Source organism: Lagopus leucura, unplaced genomic scaffold (genome assembly GCF_019238085.1).
Source record: "Lagopus leucura isolate 7727_CA_CO unplaced genomic scaffold, USGS_WTPT01 Super-Scaffold_100002, whole genome shotgun sequence".
In the NCBI taxonomy this organism is placed as follows: domain Eukaryota; kingdom Metazoa; phylum Chordata; class Aves; order Galliformes; family Phasianidae; genus Lagopus; species Lagopus leucura.
In genome coordinates this window covers 69,352,037-69,371,333 of record NW_024962263.1, presented here as the reverse complement: position 1 = coordinate 69,371,333, position 19,297 = coordinate 69,352,037, and the positions used below count along the sequence as shown (strand labels likewise).

The following is a 19,297-nucleotide window of genomic DNA, read 5'->3' as shown; positions in this document are numbered from 1 at the left end:
GAGGCTCTGAACTGACATGCTGCAGGAGTGGTCAGCGGCGAAATAATAATAATCAACACTGCTTGCAACAGATAGAGTTTTTAAACAATTATGTCTTGGTAATTACTTTTAACAAACATGCTAACGTCTCAGAAGGAATGAATGATTTATAAACCAGGCAGTATATTAAATTCTAGTAAATACATAGACAATCACAGGCATCCCTAACATAGTTACATCTAGAACTGTGTCACTTCTCACCAGACTTCATCTGTATTCCACAGTGACCCTCGTTTTCAATTCTGTTCCAGCTTTTAACTTATAATTAACTGCAATATCTGTGATCAGTAATGTTTCACAGGCTCCAGACTAATTTGAACTGCATGGCTCTAGACCTTTGTCACAGCTATGCCACCCGCTGCTGATTTCTCACCCACAGTTCAGAGATACAAATTTGCCTTTGTTTCATTTCAAACCTCAAATTGAAATTTTGGCCCACAGGAAACAGCACCTTTCTCTTCCACTGGACTTGTAACGCATTTCTAAACACTTTGGCATAAAAGGCATTGCAAGAATTTGGGTCTGCAATGTATTTTTTTGCCTGAGTGGTTAGATTTTTCTGGATAACAAAGTTGAATTAGCATAGCGAAGCATCTATTAAGCTTCCAAGAATTGAGCACTATAAAACCTAAACATTCACTTGTTTTATTTTTCTGTTCCTTGGTTACTTTTTCAAAGTGTGTACGCTACCACTCCCATTTACATCAGCAGGGGGTTTGTAAATAAGCCTTTATCCAACATTTCAAAAACCTGAGCTTTTTGGGGTAAGAAGAGATCACAATCTATTTCGTTACTTAAAGACACAGAGCAGGATAGCAAAGAACATTTGAAAGCACACTTGAAGGTTATATTTGGACATTTTATAATCCAGGTTGAAATGCCATACTATTGAAATCCACCAAACCTAACTCAGGAAAGGTAGCATATTAGCTAATTAGCACATTACAACCTCTTCAGATAGCACGTACTTAAATTATTTTATAGATTTGGGCACTGTCTTTAACTCAGTACACATTCTAGGAACCTAAACTCACAGCCAATGGTAGGAAACAAATCAACAACAATGGTCATTACTTACCTCTTTGTCCAGTGATCAAGCTTCTGAAATTGCATACTTGTGTTAATACTGAGAATTTTAAGACATCAAAAGCCAAAGCTACGTGTATAATTAACAAATGCACGGTTAGAAGAGTGGCATGGCCAGGATGGTATTTTACAGGATTATAGTCAGAAATATTATCATGGAGAAAAGAAACAGTCAAAAACGAAACGCTCACTTGTGTCCCAAGCTCACAGTAAAAAACTCCAATAGGAGAGATCTCCAGAAAGGGAGCCTTCCTCAGTGGCAGTCGGCCCTTAAATGGGGTCTAGGAGAGGTGCAGCCAGGCTCCACCCCAGTGGTCACACAGCTGAATTAGTTCACCTGTGCTCCTATGGCTGACGCAGCGCTTGCCTCAGGTGATCAATCAGTGGTTCAGGCTGTGACTCAACAGTTCCCATACACTATGGAACTTCTATCTTGGAACAGATACAACATTGTAACAACTATGGCCAGTTTACCCACTGAAGTTGGAAGATTACAGTGTTTAGAAAGCGATCATGGCTCAGCAGATGTACTTCAGCAGCAACTCCTACTGCTGCTACAAGTGAGGTTGCACCAACATTTTCATGAAAAAACATACTGCCAGAAAATTCATTCTGTGTTTTAATCTGACACAGAAGATCTCATACCAGGGATAAGTCCTCCAGCTCTACAAATGTACTTTGTATGATTTTTGTGTAAGAACTTGGAAGAAAAAGGAAAGCAACAAGAATGTCTTGAAATTGAAATCAGCAACCAGTGTTCAAACAGATTGCAGATACTTCTTAGTGTAGACGGTTCCTCCTATCTGAGACACACACAATTTCAGCCAAATGTAGAAAGTAAAATAAAATTAAATTAAAATTAAAAAAAAAAAAACAAAAAAACTGACATCCTATATTCATTTTCAAAGTTAAGGAAATCTCAAGAAAACAATTTTATTTCCAGACAGCGGAACAAGCTTTCTTTAGCTGATGATGAAACCACTTGTAGATTACTAATAGAAAAATAAGCAAATTTCAAGTACAAATCCTTCTGGTAACCATAACTTTAACTAATTATTTAAAAAAATAATTGTATTATTGCAGTGCTAGGATTTCACCCTTGCTTGCATAGGTGCTCTGCAATATCTGTGCAGATAGCACTTCTTAATGCAAGCTTTAAGTTTGGAAATGAAGATGTTAAATTGTGCACAAGTTAGTTGAATTTCATGTTCTTAGAACAAAGCAATGCTTATAGTCTTGTAAAACAGCACATCTGAGTATATTCGAAGCCAGGCTGGATGTGGCTCTGGGCAGCCTGGCCTAGTGGTTGGCAGTCCTGTCAATAGCAGGTGGGGTTGAAACTAGATGATTAGCATGGTCCTTCTCAGCCCAGACCATTCTATGATTCTATGATTACAAATGAGCCAAGTGGTTTCAATCCTGCTACCTGGAAAACAACTAAATGCCAAGAAGTCCAAAATGAGGAAGAACAGGTGATCAAGAGATACTTATTTGAAGGGTATTTTATGAATAGATGTTCTTTGGGGTTTTCTTCACATTTTTAAGGGCAAAATGAGCTTACAATTGTATATTCTGACTCACCTGCTCTGGGTACTTGCTTCCAACTATTTCTGCCACCGTGTTAAAAGAAGCAGAGTCTGGGTAGGTCCTGGCTCCCATCTTCAGGTACACAACAATCTTAGTGCCTCGGAAAGACATCCGTGACATCATTTCAGCATCTTCCACAGAGATGCAAGCAGTGGGAATCTGAGGTATGCCAGACCGGTAGTTCTGCCAGCCAGTATGTGGGCTACAGGAAAGGAAAAATAAAACAGTGTTAACAACTTAGCTTGTAAGTTATTATCACCATTATAGAATTATCAAAAAGAAAACTTCCACTGCCATCCCCAGCACACTGTCAAAAGGAATATATTAGTTATGTTGGAATAAATCTTTCTAAAAAATACCTCAAGCGGTTTTATACTAATCACTATATCTGACCGTCATCATTCCTGGGAAGTTATTCTGTGTCAGCACAATTTAGGTGCTTTGACATTACAGTAGTAAATCCTCTGATACCACACTTTGCTGCTTCATCAGGAAGAAAAACAATGAAAAGTCGGTAAGTGCATTTTTTTTCCTGTGACAAATAACCAAAATAATATTCCCTACTTCACCTATTTCAGCATCAGAGCGGCTGTCAAAATGATATCTACTTTGAAGAACACTAATATGAGAGACTTCAGATAGACAATGAAACCATAAAGTACACATTTACTCATTCTCAGTGCACTTGAGACTTCAGCCACCACCTGCTGATGAAGTAAGGTATTTTTTAAAAACAGTAAACTTTAAACAAATGATGCAAAAATGAAGAAAAAATATGCACCATTAAATACTTCCATTCATCTAAGGAAATGTGGAGATAAAATTAAAAAGAAATCACACAAAGATCACAAAAAAGTGTTAATCTTACAGTTACACATTTTCTTTCACTAAGATAGCACTAGGTAGCCATATTTCTTCCAATATAACTCTGTTTTCTCCAAGAAAGCTGCAGATGTTTCACGACTACGTACAGCATATATTCCCCTTCCAGAAGCTCCTTCTGTTCTACCTGAGGTGACTCCATGTCTGGCATCACAGACTGCTAGAAGTTAATGGACAAGTTCTTTAACAAGTTCCTTCAACGTTTTTTCCAAATTAGGCCATTATTGATCTCATTTTCTGGTGCCGTGGTTGAGATCTTTGGATCAGATCTGCAGAAAAACTAATGCAGAAAAAAAAGAGAAAGTGGGAACTAGACGTATGCCCAAATCTGAAAATACTCCTGATACTAAAACAGTCATTTTCTTTGTTTCCCGTTCATTAAGTGGGAACAACATCACTCCTTGCTTCAGAGACTGTGATGAGGACAGACTCAACGCACACCTCAGAACCATTCTGATTTCACAGTAATGACAGGAAATTGACCGTTATACAACTGCATGTCCTAAATCCCAAAGTAAGCTTAGAACTGCACACTGAAATATTAAGGCAAAACGCTGCATGAGCTGCTCTTCAGTACTGGCCATCCTCTGCACTGAGATTTTATGCTGAAATAATATTGATACATCTCTCACCAGATTTTTCTCCCTTCATTTCAGGTTTACTTCATAATTCTTGTGTTTCAGATGCTGCCCAAGAGAGGCATTTCCAATATACATAAAATTCTCAGTCATGTAAAAGCTTCCTCAATACTCATGAATACACTATTTATCTCTATTACTAAATAATGACTTTATTAGTGAAATGCCTGTGAATGAAGTTTCCAGCAGAAATCTCTAAAACTAAACTATTTTCTTACCTACTTGTTGCCCTACAAAGGGTTGAAGTTGAAGCTTTGAGGCCAGATTACAGACATTTCTCACACTAGCTATTAAATTATCCATATATTTTAATCACAGAATGGCTGAGGTTGGCAGATACCTCTGAAACCATCTGGTCCACATTCTCTCCAGCAGAGACACCCATAGCTGCTTGCCCACGGCTACATCCTATACGTGAAATCTTCACCCATATGCTACTTACAGCAATAGACACATATTTATACATATTTAAACAATAAATCCGTGTCTTTTAATTTGGAAAAATACATTTGAAATATTCCTGAATATGTGTGGAGAGATCCACTTTCTAGAGATACAGATTAGATAAAACGGGAGAGATTATTCAGTTGTAGTTCTTCAGAGTAAATCCCTCTCATCTCAACAACAGTAACATGTATCATACATAGTCCATAACACAACTAGCAGACAAGATATATGAAAGCATTTATCTGAAAATAAATACTAAAAATCATCCACAGAGTTTCCATGGGAGCTGCTTCAGAGCGTGGATTGATCCGTTCATGAGGTGGCAATAGTTTCAGAAGTCATTGCTCCTTGCCAGGAAGGCCATGCAAGTGGGATGCCCAGTAGCTCCCCTTGAATCCCCAAACTCCAGAGAAATTCCAAGCAGGCATTTCCTAGCTGATGTGAATGCACTCATGTAGGCTTACAAGTTGAGATCTTACGGATTTTTTCTTTCCTTTTTCCCCTGCAACAGTCCCTCACCCCAATTTTTAAACTACTACAAGAATTCGCTGCACATATTCAGTATTCATTTGAGAGTTTGGGGATATTGTCAGAATGCTAACCAGGAAACCTTCCAAAAAAAACAAAACAAACAATACACTGAAAAAAAAAGCCAACAACCAACAGTATGATCATTTCATGTATTAATGGTCCAAAAAACTTTAAATTTCAACAGCTGTGCAGAAACAGTTAAATGAGCCCATTCACCTGCATCTTCTGGCAAGATTATGGCTAGTACTAACATGCCGTGGAACTGCTGAGCAGTGATAATTCAGGTTTTATCACCACCTGTATTGATTCTATTCCTCTTATTACTTCCCAGATGCTCAACAAAAGAAATCCCTAAAATCATATTTGTTCCTCCCGTGTAAGCAGCAATCACATTTCTTTTGGATGCTCACTCGCAGCACTCCATGGTAACTGTGAATAAGGCTCCTGACAATGCAGTGAGATGCACACACATTAACACATCTGAAACGAATGACCATCTACACGTACTGTGCTTGTCTAGCCAGCACCAAATTAAACCCAGAAGACACCTGCTAGTCTTGTCTTCTTTATGCCTGAGTTACTTCTTTACCAGGATTACTACGCTAAACTCAAATACCCAATCATGACTTTTTGCCATAGGCAGACAGTCAGCCACTGTTGAGCTGATATTGGGATTCCAAGGAAATGAGTGAATGCCCAAGAGACTTGATAGGCAAAAAGGAAGAAGAATTCCAAGAGTTACCACGATGAGGCTCAGTGCCTCAGTGCACAATACTGTGCATTCCTAAAGCTACCAGGCCAACTCACAGACTGATAATAGGAAATATCCCTGGAAGACACTGAGAATATTGGGATATACCTGATTAAAGTTTACATGTATGCAAGACACACCATGTGTTCAGTATATCTACATAAAAAATTGTGTAATAAAGTGTCAAAGAGGATACTTAAGTGCTAAGCTGTGTAAATTAAGCCCCTTTTATGCAGAGATAATCAAAAACTCTAGCAGCTGCTGACCATATGGCAAGACCTAAGCAAGAACTAGCTAAACAAATCAGAGAAATAAGGCTGTGTGTAAAAGATGAAGACAGACCGAAGCACTCCTGAGTTTGGCTCAGAAGAGAGCAAAGAAAAAGTGGTTCAGGAGAGGGAAGTTTTGTAGCAATGGACAGGGAAGATTTCTTTCACTGTGCCTGAACAAAAATGACTTTGTGGACATTCTTTCCAAAGAAAAATAATTTTACTGAATAACCAGACTTGCACCTTTCATTCTTTGCCCCTCAAAAACAAAAGGAAGTATTATAGAGAATCAGCTCAAAAGCCAACCTGATTGGTTTTCCCAACACTTGCTCTTCATAGAATCATAGAATGACTTGGGTTGGAAAGGAACTTTAAGATCACCTGGCTCCAAGACCACTGCTATAGGCAGGGACAGCTTTGTCTAGACCAGGTTGCTCACAGCCCCATCCAGCCTGGCTTTCAATGCGTCCAGGGAGGGGGCATTCACAGTCTCACTGGGCAATCTGTTCCCGTGTCTCATCACTTTCACAATAAAGAATTTCTTCCTAATACCCAGTCTAAATTTACCCTCTTTCAGTTTAAAGCTATTTCTCTTCATCCTGTCACTACACGCCCTCGCAAAAGTCCTTCCCAGCTTCTTGAAGGCCATTATAAGGTACCCCCACAGCCTTCTCTTCTCCAGGCTGAACAGCCTCAACTCTCTCAGCCTGTCCTTGTAGGGGAGGTGCTCCAGCCCTGTTTACCTTTGTGGCCCTCCTCTGGATCTGCTTCAACAGCTCCACATCCCTCTCACGTTGAGGGCCCAAGAACTGGATGCAGTTTTCCAGGTGAGGTATCGTGAGAGCAGAGTACAGGGGCACAGTCATCTCCCTTGACCTGCTGGTCAGGCTTCCTCTTGGAGGCAATGAACCAGCATTCATTCTTCAGTGCTTTCTGTTCTCACTTGGGGGTGATGTCAGCTTCTGGTGCTTCAGAACAACACAGTCTTGAAAATGATGTCATCCAGCAAAACTTTAAGGGTAATTACACCATGTCATATTTGACATACCTGCATTCCAATACCACAGTTTGGTGTTCAGTAATGGAGAGGGGTTCGAGTCCATTATTTTCTAACACAAGCACCTGTTCTTTAGATTTTAGTTCTACAGCATTACCTCACATCCATATTTAAACAGTTTTTTAAAACTACTTAAAAACACATTGGGGTAGGTTCATTCTTTACAAATCTGTTAATGTTAAAACCTCATCATCGTCTAGTCTTGACATTCCTATTCAACTCTTGACAAGATTCAGATAAATAAGGCTGTTGGGTTTTGCTTCTGATAAGCACTTAGATTTCACATCTTGGAACGTGAATTTAATGGAATTTAAGAAGTATCACGGTATGAAAAACAACAGTAGAAGCTCCGACAAATAAAATATTCTCTCTTAAAAGTGCATGTGAAATAAAGAGTATGAAAAAAATGTGGTTTGCATCTTACAGAAAAGTGCAAAGAAACAGTAAAAACAGTCAAGAGGCTGTTAGATAATTAGTCTGTCTTCCAAGAAAAGTAAACAAATTTGGACTCACTAAAAGCTGTTGATGAAGGGATACGCTGCTGGTGTCAGATGTATTCTGACTAATTTTACTGTGTTAGCTGACCTTGCATGGTTCATTACTTCATTTCTTTACTACCAGCCCTTATCTCCAAGGTAAGCTAAAATGCCCAAGGACAAATATGAAACAGTGCTCCAAGCTAAACTGAATTCTCTAATAGAAAATGCATCTCAGGTTGAAGCCTCAGGCAAATTTAACAGTATTCTAAAGGTACAAGTGAGCATGGTATTACGAGAACCCTAACATGATTCTTTAAAAAAAAAAATAAATCTCTTAGTGTAAAAGCATACAGAGATCTACTTCAGCCGCCATGTATATACACCCCTGTGCACACTTCTTCACCTGGGTTAGGAAATACAAAATCCAGGTTGCCTGAGTAACCTCACTTTATCCCTTTACAATGCTTTCATTAAAATGCTTTCCTGACTTACACTACAACTATATTAATCTCTAGCTTATTCATAGGGAGATCGCAGCCTTAACTCAGTAATAAAATCAAAGAATCATAGAATGGCTTGGGTTGAAAGGGTTAAAGATCACCTAGTTCCAGTCGCCCTGCCACCCACCAGATCAGACTGCCCACGGTCCCATGCAACTTGCCCATGAATTCCTCAGGGATGGGACATCCACAGCCTCTCTGGGCAGCCTGTTCCAGTGCCTCAGCATTCTCTGAGTAAAGAACTTCTTCCCAGTATCTAACCTAGATTTCCACTCTTTTAGTTTGAAACCATTTCCCCTCACCCAATCATTAAACCCAGGTTACTCAGCCTTTGCTCATAGAGGAGATGTTCCAGGCCCTTTATCATCTTTGTGGCCCTCTGCTGGACTCTCTCCAGGAGATCCCTGCCTTTTTTGTACCAGAGAGCCCAGAACTAGATACAGTACTCCAGGTGAGGCCCGACAAGGGCTGAGTAGAATCTCATTAGATTCGTGTGGGCCCACTTTTCAAGTTTGTCCAGGTCCCTCTGGATGGCATACATCCCTTCTGTTGTACCAGGTGCACCTCTCAGCTTAGTGTAATCTCCAAACCTGCTGAGGGTACACTCAATCCCACTGTTTGTATCATTGATAAAGATGCTGAAGAGCAATACTGTTGAAGAGTAACAGGATTGCATTCTTCTCATACTTCTGCTCGCCCTCACAAACAAAGCTTTACATTTTAAAGGAGTGATGTTACAGAAGATGCTATTGTGATTCTGTATCAAAACAAAAGGGAAGCCTTTACACCTCAGTCTCCTGCTTACCTGTGAAGAACAGCTAATCGTGACTGCCTCACCACAGTATCCTTCTATTCATCAGCAGCAACGTGCCAAAGGCTAAACTCCACTTGAGTACATTCCCTTTTCTTGCACCACAGGAGACCTACACAGATCTTGTTCTTGGGCAGACTCATACACTGTGTACATCTGTTCAAGATTTCCATCATTATCTGGATAGAGAGGCCAAGATGTCCTTACCCATAACAGAATAAGCCAAAATGTGAAAAGTACTGATAATCTTCTCAGAAGAATTAGGTCTTCAGAAATAAAATTGAGACTATTACCCACTTACAGTCACTTGGCAAAATATAAAGGAAATAAATTCAGCCTAATTTTTTGTTTCTGTCATCATTTGTCCCAAGATTCTCTCGCTTTATTTGCTTTTTATGTTGCCTTTTAGGATTTTCATTTGTTGATTTACAGCAAGTTGAAATAATTGCAAGGCAGTTAAACTGAAAACAAAACATGAATACACAAAGAAAATTCTGAGAAACTATGAAGCAAAAGCATAACCTTGTACAATTATAGAAGATAATATAGCTGCCTGCTGTCAGACAAACGAGTTATGCAGTCTCTTCCAGATTACATGTACCAACCTTTAATTGGTGTAGCATCTGCTGAAAGTCTAACAAAGTGTACAAGAGACTCCAGAGACTTTTGGTCTTACCAAAGAAAACTCCTTTTGCAAAAGACTACTGCATCACACTGTAACCATACGGGCTCCATTTAAATCAACATTTGGAAAACTACATCTCATCAGTGCTAGGCATTCATTAAAATTAGGCTTTACCAAATAAGCATAATAGCTTTGACATAATTAGATATCTGCTAGGCTACAGTACATAAATAACATGTATTTCATTATAACATTCAGTATCACATGCACCAAGGGAATGCCATGACAACCACAGAAGTTTTTAAAAAACAGCACAGATTAGATATGCTTTGTCAAACAACCAGCAGAAAGCAACTGTTAATGATAAAATGATCAAGTGAAAAAATCCAGTGAGTTTCATCCCAGGACTGTATGACTGCTGGGAAAGAGGAACAGCCTGTACTAGCCTTCCCAAACTTGAGTATGAAGTGGAGACTTGCATCAGCTGCTCTTGTTCTGTAAGACACTTTCTGCATCCTGCAGGCATTAGGCAGATTCTCCAGCAGCTGGCAATACCTTGAGGGAACCATTTAAGCCACACACCTGTTTGGCCTTCTTGCGTTCAACAAGAACAACCAACCTCCTTCCTGCTGCGTTAACCTCCCTGCCTAGTGGGACCACAGCTGCATGCTGCACATTACCATAGGTATGCTAGCAGAGGGCTCCTGGAGGGAACACCAGTGACAATGCTAATTGCCAGCAGCTGCAAGACTTCTGGCTTCAGGGATTCCTTTTTCTTTTTTTGTTGAACTTCTGGCTTCTCAGCCTTGAGCAGAATCTGTATTTATATCTTCAGTGACCTCACAATCACCAGAATCTAGTGAGTACACAGGACAGATTAAAAAAAACTTTCTGCTAACAGATGTTGTATTTTATACCTACAGGAAGGATGTAAATAAATCCAAACACAAAAGAAAACACATTTTCTTTATTTGGAAAGCAGAGAATGTAAGAGGAGTCACAGGGCCAGCAATACATAAGCAAACTGTAGCCGGCCAGCTGTCCAGAATACTTTTCTGGCCCTCACACCTTCTCCACTTAGTGACATTCATTATTATCAGTAAGGAATACTCATGTTAAAATGATCATCCACAAACAGGTGTGAAGTGGCATCACAGCTTTCAGGAAAGGACCAATTACCACATCAGTGTGTCCCAGTCTCTGCCTCGTCAGACAGAGAGTAACAGAGTCCTGTTCTCAGGCATATACACAAAGTGACACTGGAGCTTTACCTTCCTGCAGCATGGAATGCAAAGCATCAGGGCATGGGAAGGGCAGGCTCCTCACCCTTCAGAGAGCTGATCGTGGTAAAGGGTAGCACACAGGAAACAGCTTTCAGTGAGCTGAGCAAAAAGGATAGGAAAGGAAGATACCAATCTTGGTCTCACTCACCATGAAAATTCTTCCTTTCTAACAGGTAACTGCGGAGGAACATGGAGAGGAGTAAGGGAAAAGTTTCAAGTCCAAAAATGAGAGGGTGGATGGAGCTTTCCTTCCTTCCTTCTCTACACCTCACATCCTCCTGAGCAGTACATTCTCTGGGCACTGTCCTCCCTAAGAAGACTAAAATTCAAGCCCATCTTAAATGGAAAAATAGTTAGGAACTGCCTCTCTCTGCTGCTGGTGCTGCAACACAAAGCCTCATGAAGATACAGGTTTACATTTTAAGAAGTAAGGCTTAAGGGTCAGCAGGGATGCAAGGAAAGTCCAGAAAAAAACACCAGATATGAATGTGAATGACAGAGGGCTAACGTGACCCTGGAAACAGTAGGAGAAAGAAGAGCATCTGAGCACCAAGGGCAACCATTTAGATGGACAAAAGGAGAGAACTTGTAAAGGTAAAAAACTAGACACGATAACTTGAATACCACCATTATAAATAACATGGAATTAAATGCCGGGAGTGAAACAGAAGAGAGGAAATAGAAAAATTTAGTGATTTTTCTGTTTATGGGTTTTCACAAAATATCAGTAGAGCTTCCATGGCCATTAATTAGAAAAGAAAAGAAAAAAAAAAAAAAAAAAAAAAAAAAGCAAGCTATAAAAACTGACTAATTTAGGGGGTATAAAGGATATGCAAAGAAAGAGCAAAGGACCTGACTGGATGAAGCCTCAAGCAGTCAGCAAACCAAAAGAAACCAAGAGCTACTATAAGACACTCGTTGAGCCTCTTCATTTTCTGAAGAAAACTGAATCTTGGAAACATTTTCACTACACAAATGCTTTTCCTGCTCCCATAGATTTCATTTCTATAGAGTAATTAACTCCTTTTAGATGTTCTATTTAACAAGGAATAAAATCCAATACATACTATGTTTGAGTGAAAAAAAGACAGATGAGGGTAAAAGAATAAAAATTATTCTAGCAAAAAAAAATATAGAGAGAGAGAAGGGATACCACCTATTTTTCCCCTCTAGTAAGAGATTTCAGTAGCTCCACATGAAAGTAGCTATTTTAGCATCACCTGATGCTAAAATAGCTACTACCTGATGCCCATGCAGTTCACACATCATACAAAGACATTCATGAAATCTAAAATGAAATTTTTGAGCATTCAGGGTACATTATCTGTCACTAACTTGACAAAATCATTCTCCAATATAACAGTATGTTTTTATTTTCAAAACACAGACATTTCTGCCTGTCACCTCAGAGTTAGATATATTTCTGACTTTTTCAGTCTCAAATTTGTCATTTACTGTAAGCAGAAAAGTTCCTTTTAGCAACAGAACATATTTTTAAAGCTTATTACAATGTTACAATCACTCCTCAAAATTAGGACTAAATACTGAGCAGCATGGCAAAACGTCATGCCAAGCACTAGCACTCTTTCCCTGGCTGTATTTGCTGACTGTGGCACATTCTCCCATGAGCTTCGTAATCTAAATCAGACAAAATAGAAAATCTCCCAGCAGGTCTGTGTTTCCTCTGAACAGCTCCTCTCCCTGCAATTAGTCCTATGCCTGGTAAATGAAGAGTACGGGGCTGAACAAAATCTTTCCAGTGCAAACCATACTGGGGAGGATGCCTGACTCGCTTCCGTGATGAGAGTGGCACCCACAAGGAAATGAACGTAGGGGTTTCCCAATAAGATGGTTAAATCTTAAGAACTCAAGTCATTTTCCTTCCTCAAAAAGAAAAAAGAAATGGCTATCAAGTGGCAATACTTCCTTTCTTCCTGTTTTGTTTTAGACACCAAGTTTATTGTGCTCTGCAATACATCCTACTTATTTGCACTATTTTGCTTACTGTTTGAAGATTTGTTCTCTTTCCATTTTATCGTAGGGATTCCTTCATCGTCTGCTGAAAGAGAGAGAAAAGATTGCCCTCCATCCTGCTCTTATATTTTAAGGCTTGTTTTAGAATCCAATTAAAAGTACCTACTAGAGTCTCTGGTGGAAAAAAGACTGCCTGAAATGATGCAATTTTCTTTCCAATTTATAGTTTATCCATGTTGCTGAGGAAAACGTTTTTTTGATAAAAGGTAGCAGGCTGGAAGCTTTGGTAGGGAGGTACAACAATAACCATGAATTTCACAGACCCTAAGTAAATTTAAATACACACACATTTTCAGACCTTACTGAAGAGATAGAAGCACACACGTCAAAAGAGTGGTGGAGAAAGTGAATTGGATTTAGGAACATCACAAGATTTCAGACCAAATGAAAAGAGACCGCTACAGCTCTCCCTGTAACAGCTCCAGGAGAAGAGGGCTGTGCAGGAGGCTTCCTCCTCACTCACCTGCTCTTGGTGCTACTCTCCTGCTCAAGCGGCCTCCAAGAGGAAGGGCAAGCAGCAGGTCAGCTGCATTCACACACAAGCATGGACTGCACACCAAGTATGGCCTCAAAGCTCCAGATGCGAAAAGACTGAAGCCCACCTTCTTTAGCAGTGCAGAACAATGACATAATAAAAACTGGAAGTTTTCTTCCTGGTGTTGAAAGGCCAGATAAGAATGACTTTTGGTGCCTAAAGAGCACTATGCAGGAAAACTATGTCTTTGACCTTTAATGATTAACACCAAGACCGCAAACTTCATAAATAGAATAACTGTTTAAAAACATATCTACTCAGAATTGTAGCATGATTTCAGAAGTGTGTGAGTCTCACAAGTTAATGCACGTAGGCTGAATATAGTTTCAGTTGTCAAACAAAAAGTTGTTTCTGCAAAACAACAGTAAAATACTCCGTGCTGTACTTAGGTGTAAGCACAATTACTGAAGCTGTTCACTGGAGATGGTATTTGTTTTGAATCTTTCTTGTCTATAAACAAACACAGGACTGTACAGAACAACGCTGAATGTATGCATTCACAACTATTCATCGTGTAGCATAAAGCAGCTGTTCTCTGAAGTGCAGCCCAAAGATGACTTGCAGCTTGCAAAGCCTTTGTATTCAGCCACCAGCGTGGGTTTTTAGTCGTTTCATCTGCATGAACATAAAGGGTCCATTGATTAATATCAGTATTAACAAAACTCCTGGTTTAAGAGCATAGTGCTTTACCCACAGTTTAGACACTGAACTATTTTACCTGCAATGTCAGCTGATAGCAGACATGACCTATGCTAACTTCACACAGTACCACTTCCTACTGCCTCAAAACCAGAGCTCTAAACCTACTGAGTGGCCTGGTTGCAAAGATGCTGATAAAAAAAAATCATCCTCCTTGGAAATCCCTGACCTGTCAACACCAAAACCCTTAATGGGAGACAGACCCTTCTGACAGCATCCTTCTGAAATACTGGTGGCCAGGCTGAGCCACAAAGTCAGATCCTGAGCTGCACTCCTTGCTAACCCCTACGGTCTTTCTGACTGTGGAGGTGGAAAACAGCATGTTTGTAGTCAGAACTTCTCAGCTAAAAACATACTTGGACTAAAAATCCCTTCAAATCTCACAGATGCTCTTCCTAATATCCCACAATTTCCAAAGTATACCAAAGTATACCAAACTGAGCTGAGTGATCTGAAATACTGTTGTTTTCTTGACTCACCTAGACCTAAAAGCAACAGCATTTCTCCTTCTACATCGTATCTTCTGCTAAAATAGATACACAGCCAAGGACATCCACAATGAGCTGATACTGATCTAAGCATTTCAAACTGCTCTCCAAAAAAATAACTGTATTAATAAACACATGACTAATTAGCTACTTCAACTTAGACACCTTACGGGGAAGACTCTCAGAGGAATGAATGGCAGTCTCCTTTCCTTTCACTAGAAAATCTTAAGGACAAACACTACCTGAACACTTCTGATGCTTTGCAGTGGTGTTCTTCAGTTACTTGTCAACTTTTCCCACTTGCCTGGATTCTGCCACCTTTTCCCTAACTCTCAAGTCTAACAGTAAGTAACACCAAAATATCAGAGGAATAAAATGGGAAAGGCTAAAATGGGGAAATAAGACAGGGAAAGCTCTATCTGGGAAAGGGTTAAGAATCCATCACTGAGTGTTGCTGAGAAGTACCATACAAAGTTTTATATGATTGAAGCCTAATTTTAGGTACTGAAAAACATTTATGTTTCTAAAATCATAAACTGCAGCTGCACTTATTATTCTAAGTAGCTCTGCTTAGTTTTCTCATGGGTATGCCTATTCACATCACGTTTCTGGCAACACTGAAATATCAGAATTCTCTCCGGTACTGCAGCATACAACTTCTGTTTTCCTCAATTTTCAGCATTATAAATTAAGCAAAAAGAAAAAAAAAAAAAAAAAGAGAAACAAATAGTTTTGTGGAGTTGCATCCAGTGTCTGATGATCTCTGAGCTGAACTCAGCAGACCAGGATATTAGACTCCAGGTGCTGGCAGCATCTGGACAGTGCTGATTCCCTGCTCAAGCACAAACTTAGTCCACTCTAACACCCTCTCTGGAGATATGAAGTGTATGCTCAAGCTGTCTGGTCCCTTGAAACTCTTTCTAGTTCTCCCATGCCTCCCCAGGATCAGCTACAGCCTTCTCATAGCCTGAAACTGGGAGCTCTGAAAGTTGCTTTCTTCTTCTTTGGAGACTGCAGGAAGAGAGTGACACAGATCCTCCTCAAAGAAATACCATGCTCTACACCCTGAAAAAGAACGAGCATTACACAGGTTATAGAACAACTATTAAAGCCTTCCTTACATTCCTCCTGTGAGCATCCTTCTTCCAAACCTCAGACCTCTGCCACAATCACATTTCAAACCCAAGACCTAATTTCTAGCCTTAATGTTCTCCCTGATGATAAAGATCTGTTACAAAGAAACTACTTTTACAAAACTCCAGCTCCTTCATGCTGTTTCCAGAAGCTTCAAGAATCTCACAGTGAGTTGCTATTGAATTAAACTCAAAATCCAAATCCTCTGAGCTGCAATCAACCAATAGGTTATAAATATTTACACTAAAAAATATGATATTTGAAAATAATGAACTCCATTCTCTGTCATTCAACTGCCAGATCCTTTCAACAGATCTGTATTAAGACAACCTGGATTCTCAATCCAGCAGATGTTAACAATCACACACCTTTATTGCAAAACAAAAAGCAATGGTAATTTAGTAGATTATTCATCAGATGTAGCCACCCAATGCAACTACTACTGGTTTTGGTACAGGCAAATTACAGCATAATCTATTATTGTCAACGTGATCACAGTTTAGAAGAATCAACTTCTAATGATGTCTCTTCCCAGCAGACTGCACAAATGGTATACTACATTGGTGTTCCAAAAATACTACTTCTGTTTTTAAACAAGGGAAGAGAGAAAGAGCAGTGAGCTGCTCAGGATCCCTGGGGAACACAAGGGCAGAGTGATGAATGGAACTTCACAATCCCTGTTTTTAATCAATTCCTGTGATTATTCTCCCTCATCACGAGTATCTTCTGTTGTCCTGTGCACAAATGTCTAGAATCAGTCTGGATTTTCCAAAGATAAATGGTACAATGGTTTCAACATTTTTTCTTGAGATGAAATTTGACTTTGTAGTCGTTATTGCAGTAATGTAATGAAGTCGATATAAAAATAGTAAATCAGAGTGGATAAAAAAAACAGGAACTCTACACTTCACAGAGTATTTGCAGTATTTACATTAGACAGCCAATGCAGAACTACTGCTGAGATTGACTAGAAAAACAGGGTATTGGTGAAACAGTATAGAAGTCAAAGACCCTGTTCACCTACCCAGGCAATGATATGTGGGTACAATCTGTAATCCCAAGCCAAAGGTCAATTTAAAAAGGAAAGCTGAAAGATAGTAAAGACACAGCTTTCAATTTGCACCATCCTCCCAAGTACAGAAACAGCATGAGAGATAAAGTATAAGGTGCCTGAAGGAGAAGGCAAGAGGCAAGTAATCAAAGCTGGCATTACTGGCAGAGCAGAGACAGGAGTTGGCATTGCTCATTTATTAAACCAGATGGAGAAGGATCTTCACCATTTATCCTTACCCTGCAGGAAGATCAAAGAATTAGTATTTGATGCAAGAAGATGGACACAATGAGGGAGGCTCAGGTGACTGGATTTGAAGGGGGAACCAAAGCTAGAGAAAAGGATTAGAGTAACTCTAATGGCTACACTTAGGAGGCAAAAAACATTACGTTTACAGGGAAGAGTCCGGTGGTACTGTTGGCTATCAACATCAGGATCTATTTAGAAAAGAATTCTAAACAATAACCATGACAGTATTGAACCTTCCTAGGTTCGCTAGTCAAAATTTCTGTGCCAAAAATCTCTAGCTCCATTATACAAACAGGTCTAGCTGATCCTACCTGATCCTTCCAATTCTTGAAGGGAGCATATAAACAGGAAGGGGAACGGCTGTTTACGAAGGTTGATAGTGATAGGACAAGGGGGAATGGTTTTAAACTGAGACAGGAGAGGTTTCAGACATACTTTAGAAGGAATTTTTTCACACAGAGAGTGGTGAGGCACTGGAACAGGTTGCCCAAGGAGGTTGTGGATGCCCCATCCCTGGAGGCATTCAAGGCCAGGCTGGATGTGGCTCTGGGCAGCCTGGTCTGGTGGTTGGAGACCCTGCACATAGCAGGGGGTTGAAACTGGATGATCATTGTGGTCCTTTTCAACCCAGACCATTCTATGATTCTATGATGATACTTAAATGCCTGAACACACATCATCATAGAGCTAATGCAACCAGGTGAGACCATCCTATGTGAAGACAGCATTTAATGAAATAACATAGAAACATCCTACCACATTGACAAGCTACAAGCACAACCGTAGGAAGTAGAAGAACTAGCAAAACCAGAGGCCTCCTACAGCTGGAAAATAATACAACCATTCTTGTAAAGAGAAATCATAGTATGTTGGAACAAACAATATATTTGCCCACATTTGAGAAAACAAGGCAATACAAAATGAGAAATTAGTTCTTCCAAATCCTTTGCATGCCTGGTGCATAAAGCACAGAGATTATGGATATTAACAGCTGAATACCACACTAGGTGTATTCACCAAGTGGCACCTAGGTTTGTTTGCTTGTTTGTGTTACAGGTCATAAGTAAAAAGTTACATATTGGAATAAAACATATTGTTGTACACATCAAATAGGTTTTAGAGCAAATAAAACCAGTCAGTCCCTACACAAACTTGTGCTCACTTTTGGAAATAGGCAGTAAACCTTGACAAGAATACTTCAGATGTCCTACAGTACATTCAGCACGTTTCATAAATAAAACATTAGTGCACACATAATAAAACTGTTCAGTAACTTGAAGGTAATTTTTTTTTTAAATAATATCTATATGTCAAAAACAATACCAAAAAAATCTTGAGAAAGAATGAGCAGTATAGGAAATGGAAACAGTACTTACTGGAAAGTACAGACTGAAAAACCAAAATATGAAAATAATAAAACTGAATACGTGGGGAAATTTATACAGTAGACCACAATACAAACTGTTTCAGCTCAAGATTTAAAAAAAAAAAAAAAAGAGCTTGCAGCATATCTTGAAATTACTAGAGTAATCCCATTATACATCAAGGAGCACAGTCCCTACCCTCAATACCCTTTTTTGTTTGTTTGTTTTTCAATGATGAGTATTAGAATCGTAGAGTTATAGAATATCACAAGTTGGAAGGGACCCACTGAGACCAACTCCTGTCTTCTGGTTCCCCAAACATCAACTAATGTATGATTCTGATACATTCTGGTATTGCTGAATCTCTAGCAGTTGTCCAGAGTCATGTGCTCATCAGCTCATAATCTCTCCAGGTAAAGCCCTCACTGCTACACTTCGTGGAAAAAGTATGGAGAATTACAGTAAAATGAACTGACATTCTACATCTTTCTCACATCTTATCAGCAGATGAGAAATAGACACACCTCTTGTAAAAATAATTTGCTGGTACAGTATTACTCAGATCCTTTTCAGAAATCTTTGTCTGCAGTTTCATTGTCAGGTTTTCCCTTTATCCTCTGTATTTATGGACTCCACATACTGGTAAGACGCTTGTCGGTTTAATCAAGAAAATTGAACAACACAAGAGCACCAAAACAGGACCTGCAACTGATGGAGCAAGACATTATGATGATGCTAGGTGGTTCTGAACTTGTTAA

At 39.4% G+C, this 19,297-nt stretch overlaps 1 protein-coding gene across 2 annotated transcripts in view; it reads right to left on the bottom strand.

Annotated features, from left to right (window-relative positions):
- CPQ (carboxypeptidase Q) overlaps positions 1–19,297 on the bottom strand; it is a 159,450-nt gene that overhangs the window by 97,980 nt on the left and 42,173 nt on the right. For both annotated transcript variants that reach the window (XM_042868776.1, XM_042868775.1), the window contains exon 4: positions 2,707–2,914. In XM_042868776.1, the coding sequence (XP_042724710.1) occupies positions 2,707–2,914 (208 nt within the window). The remainder of the gene's footprint in view (positions 1–2,706; positions 2,915–19,297) is intronic.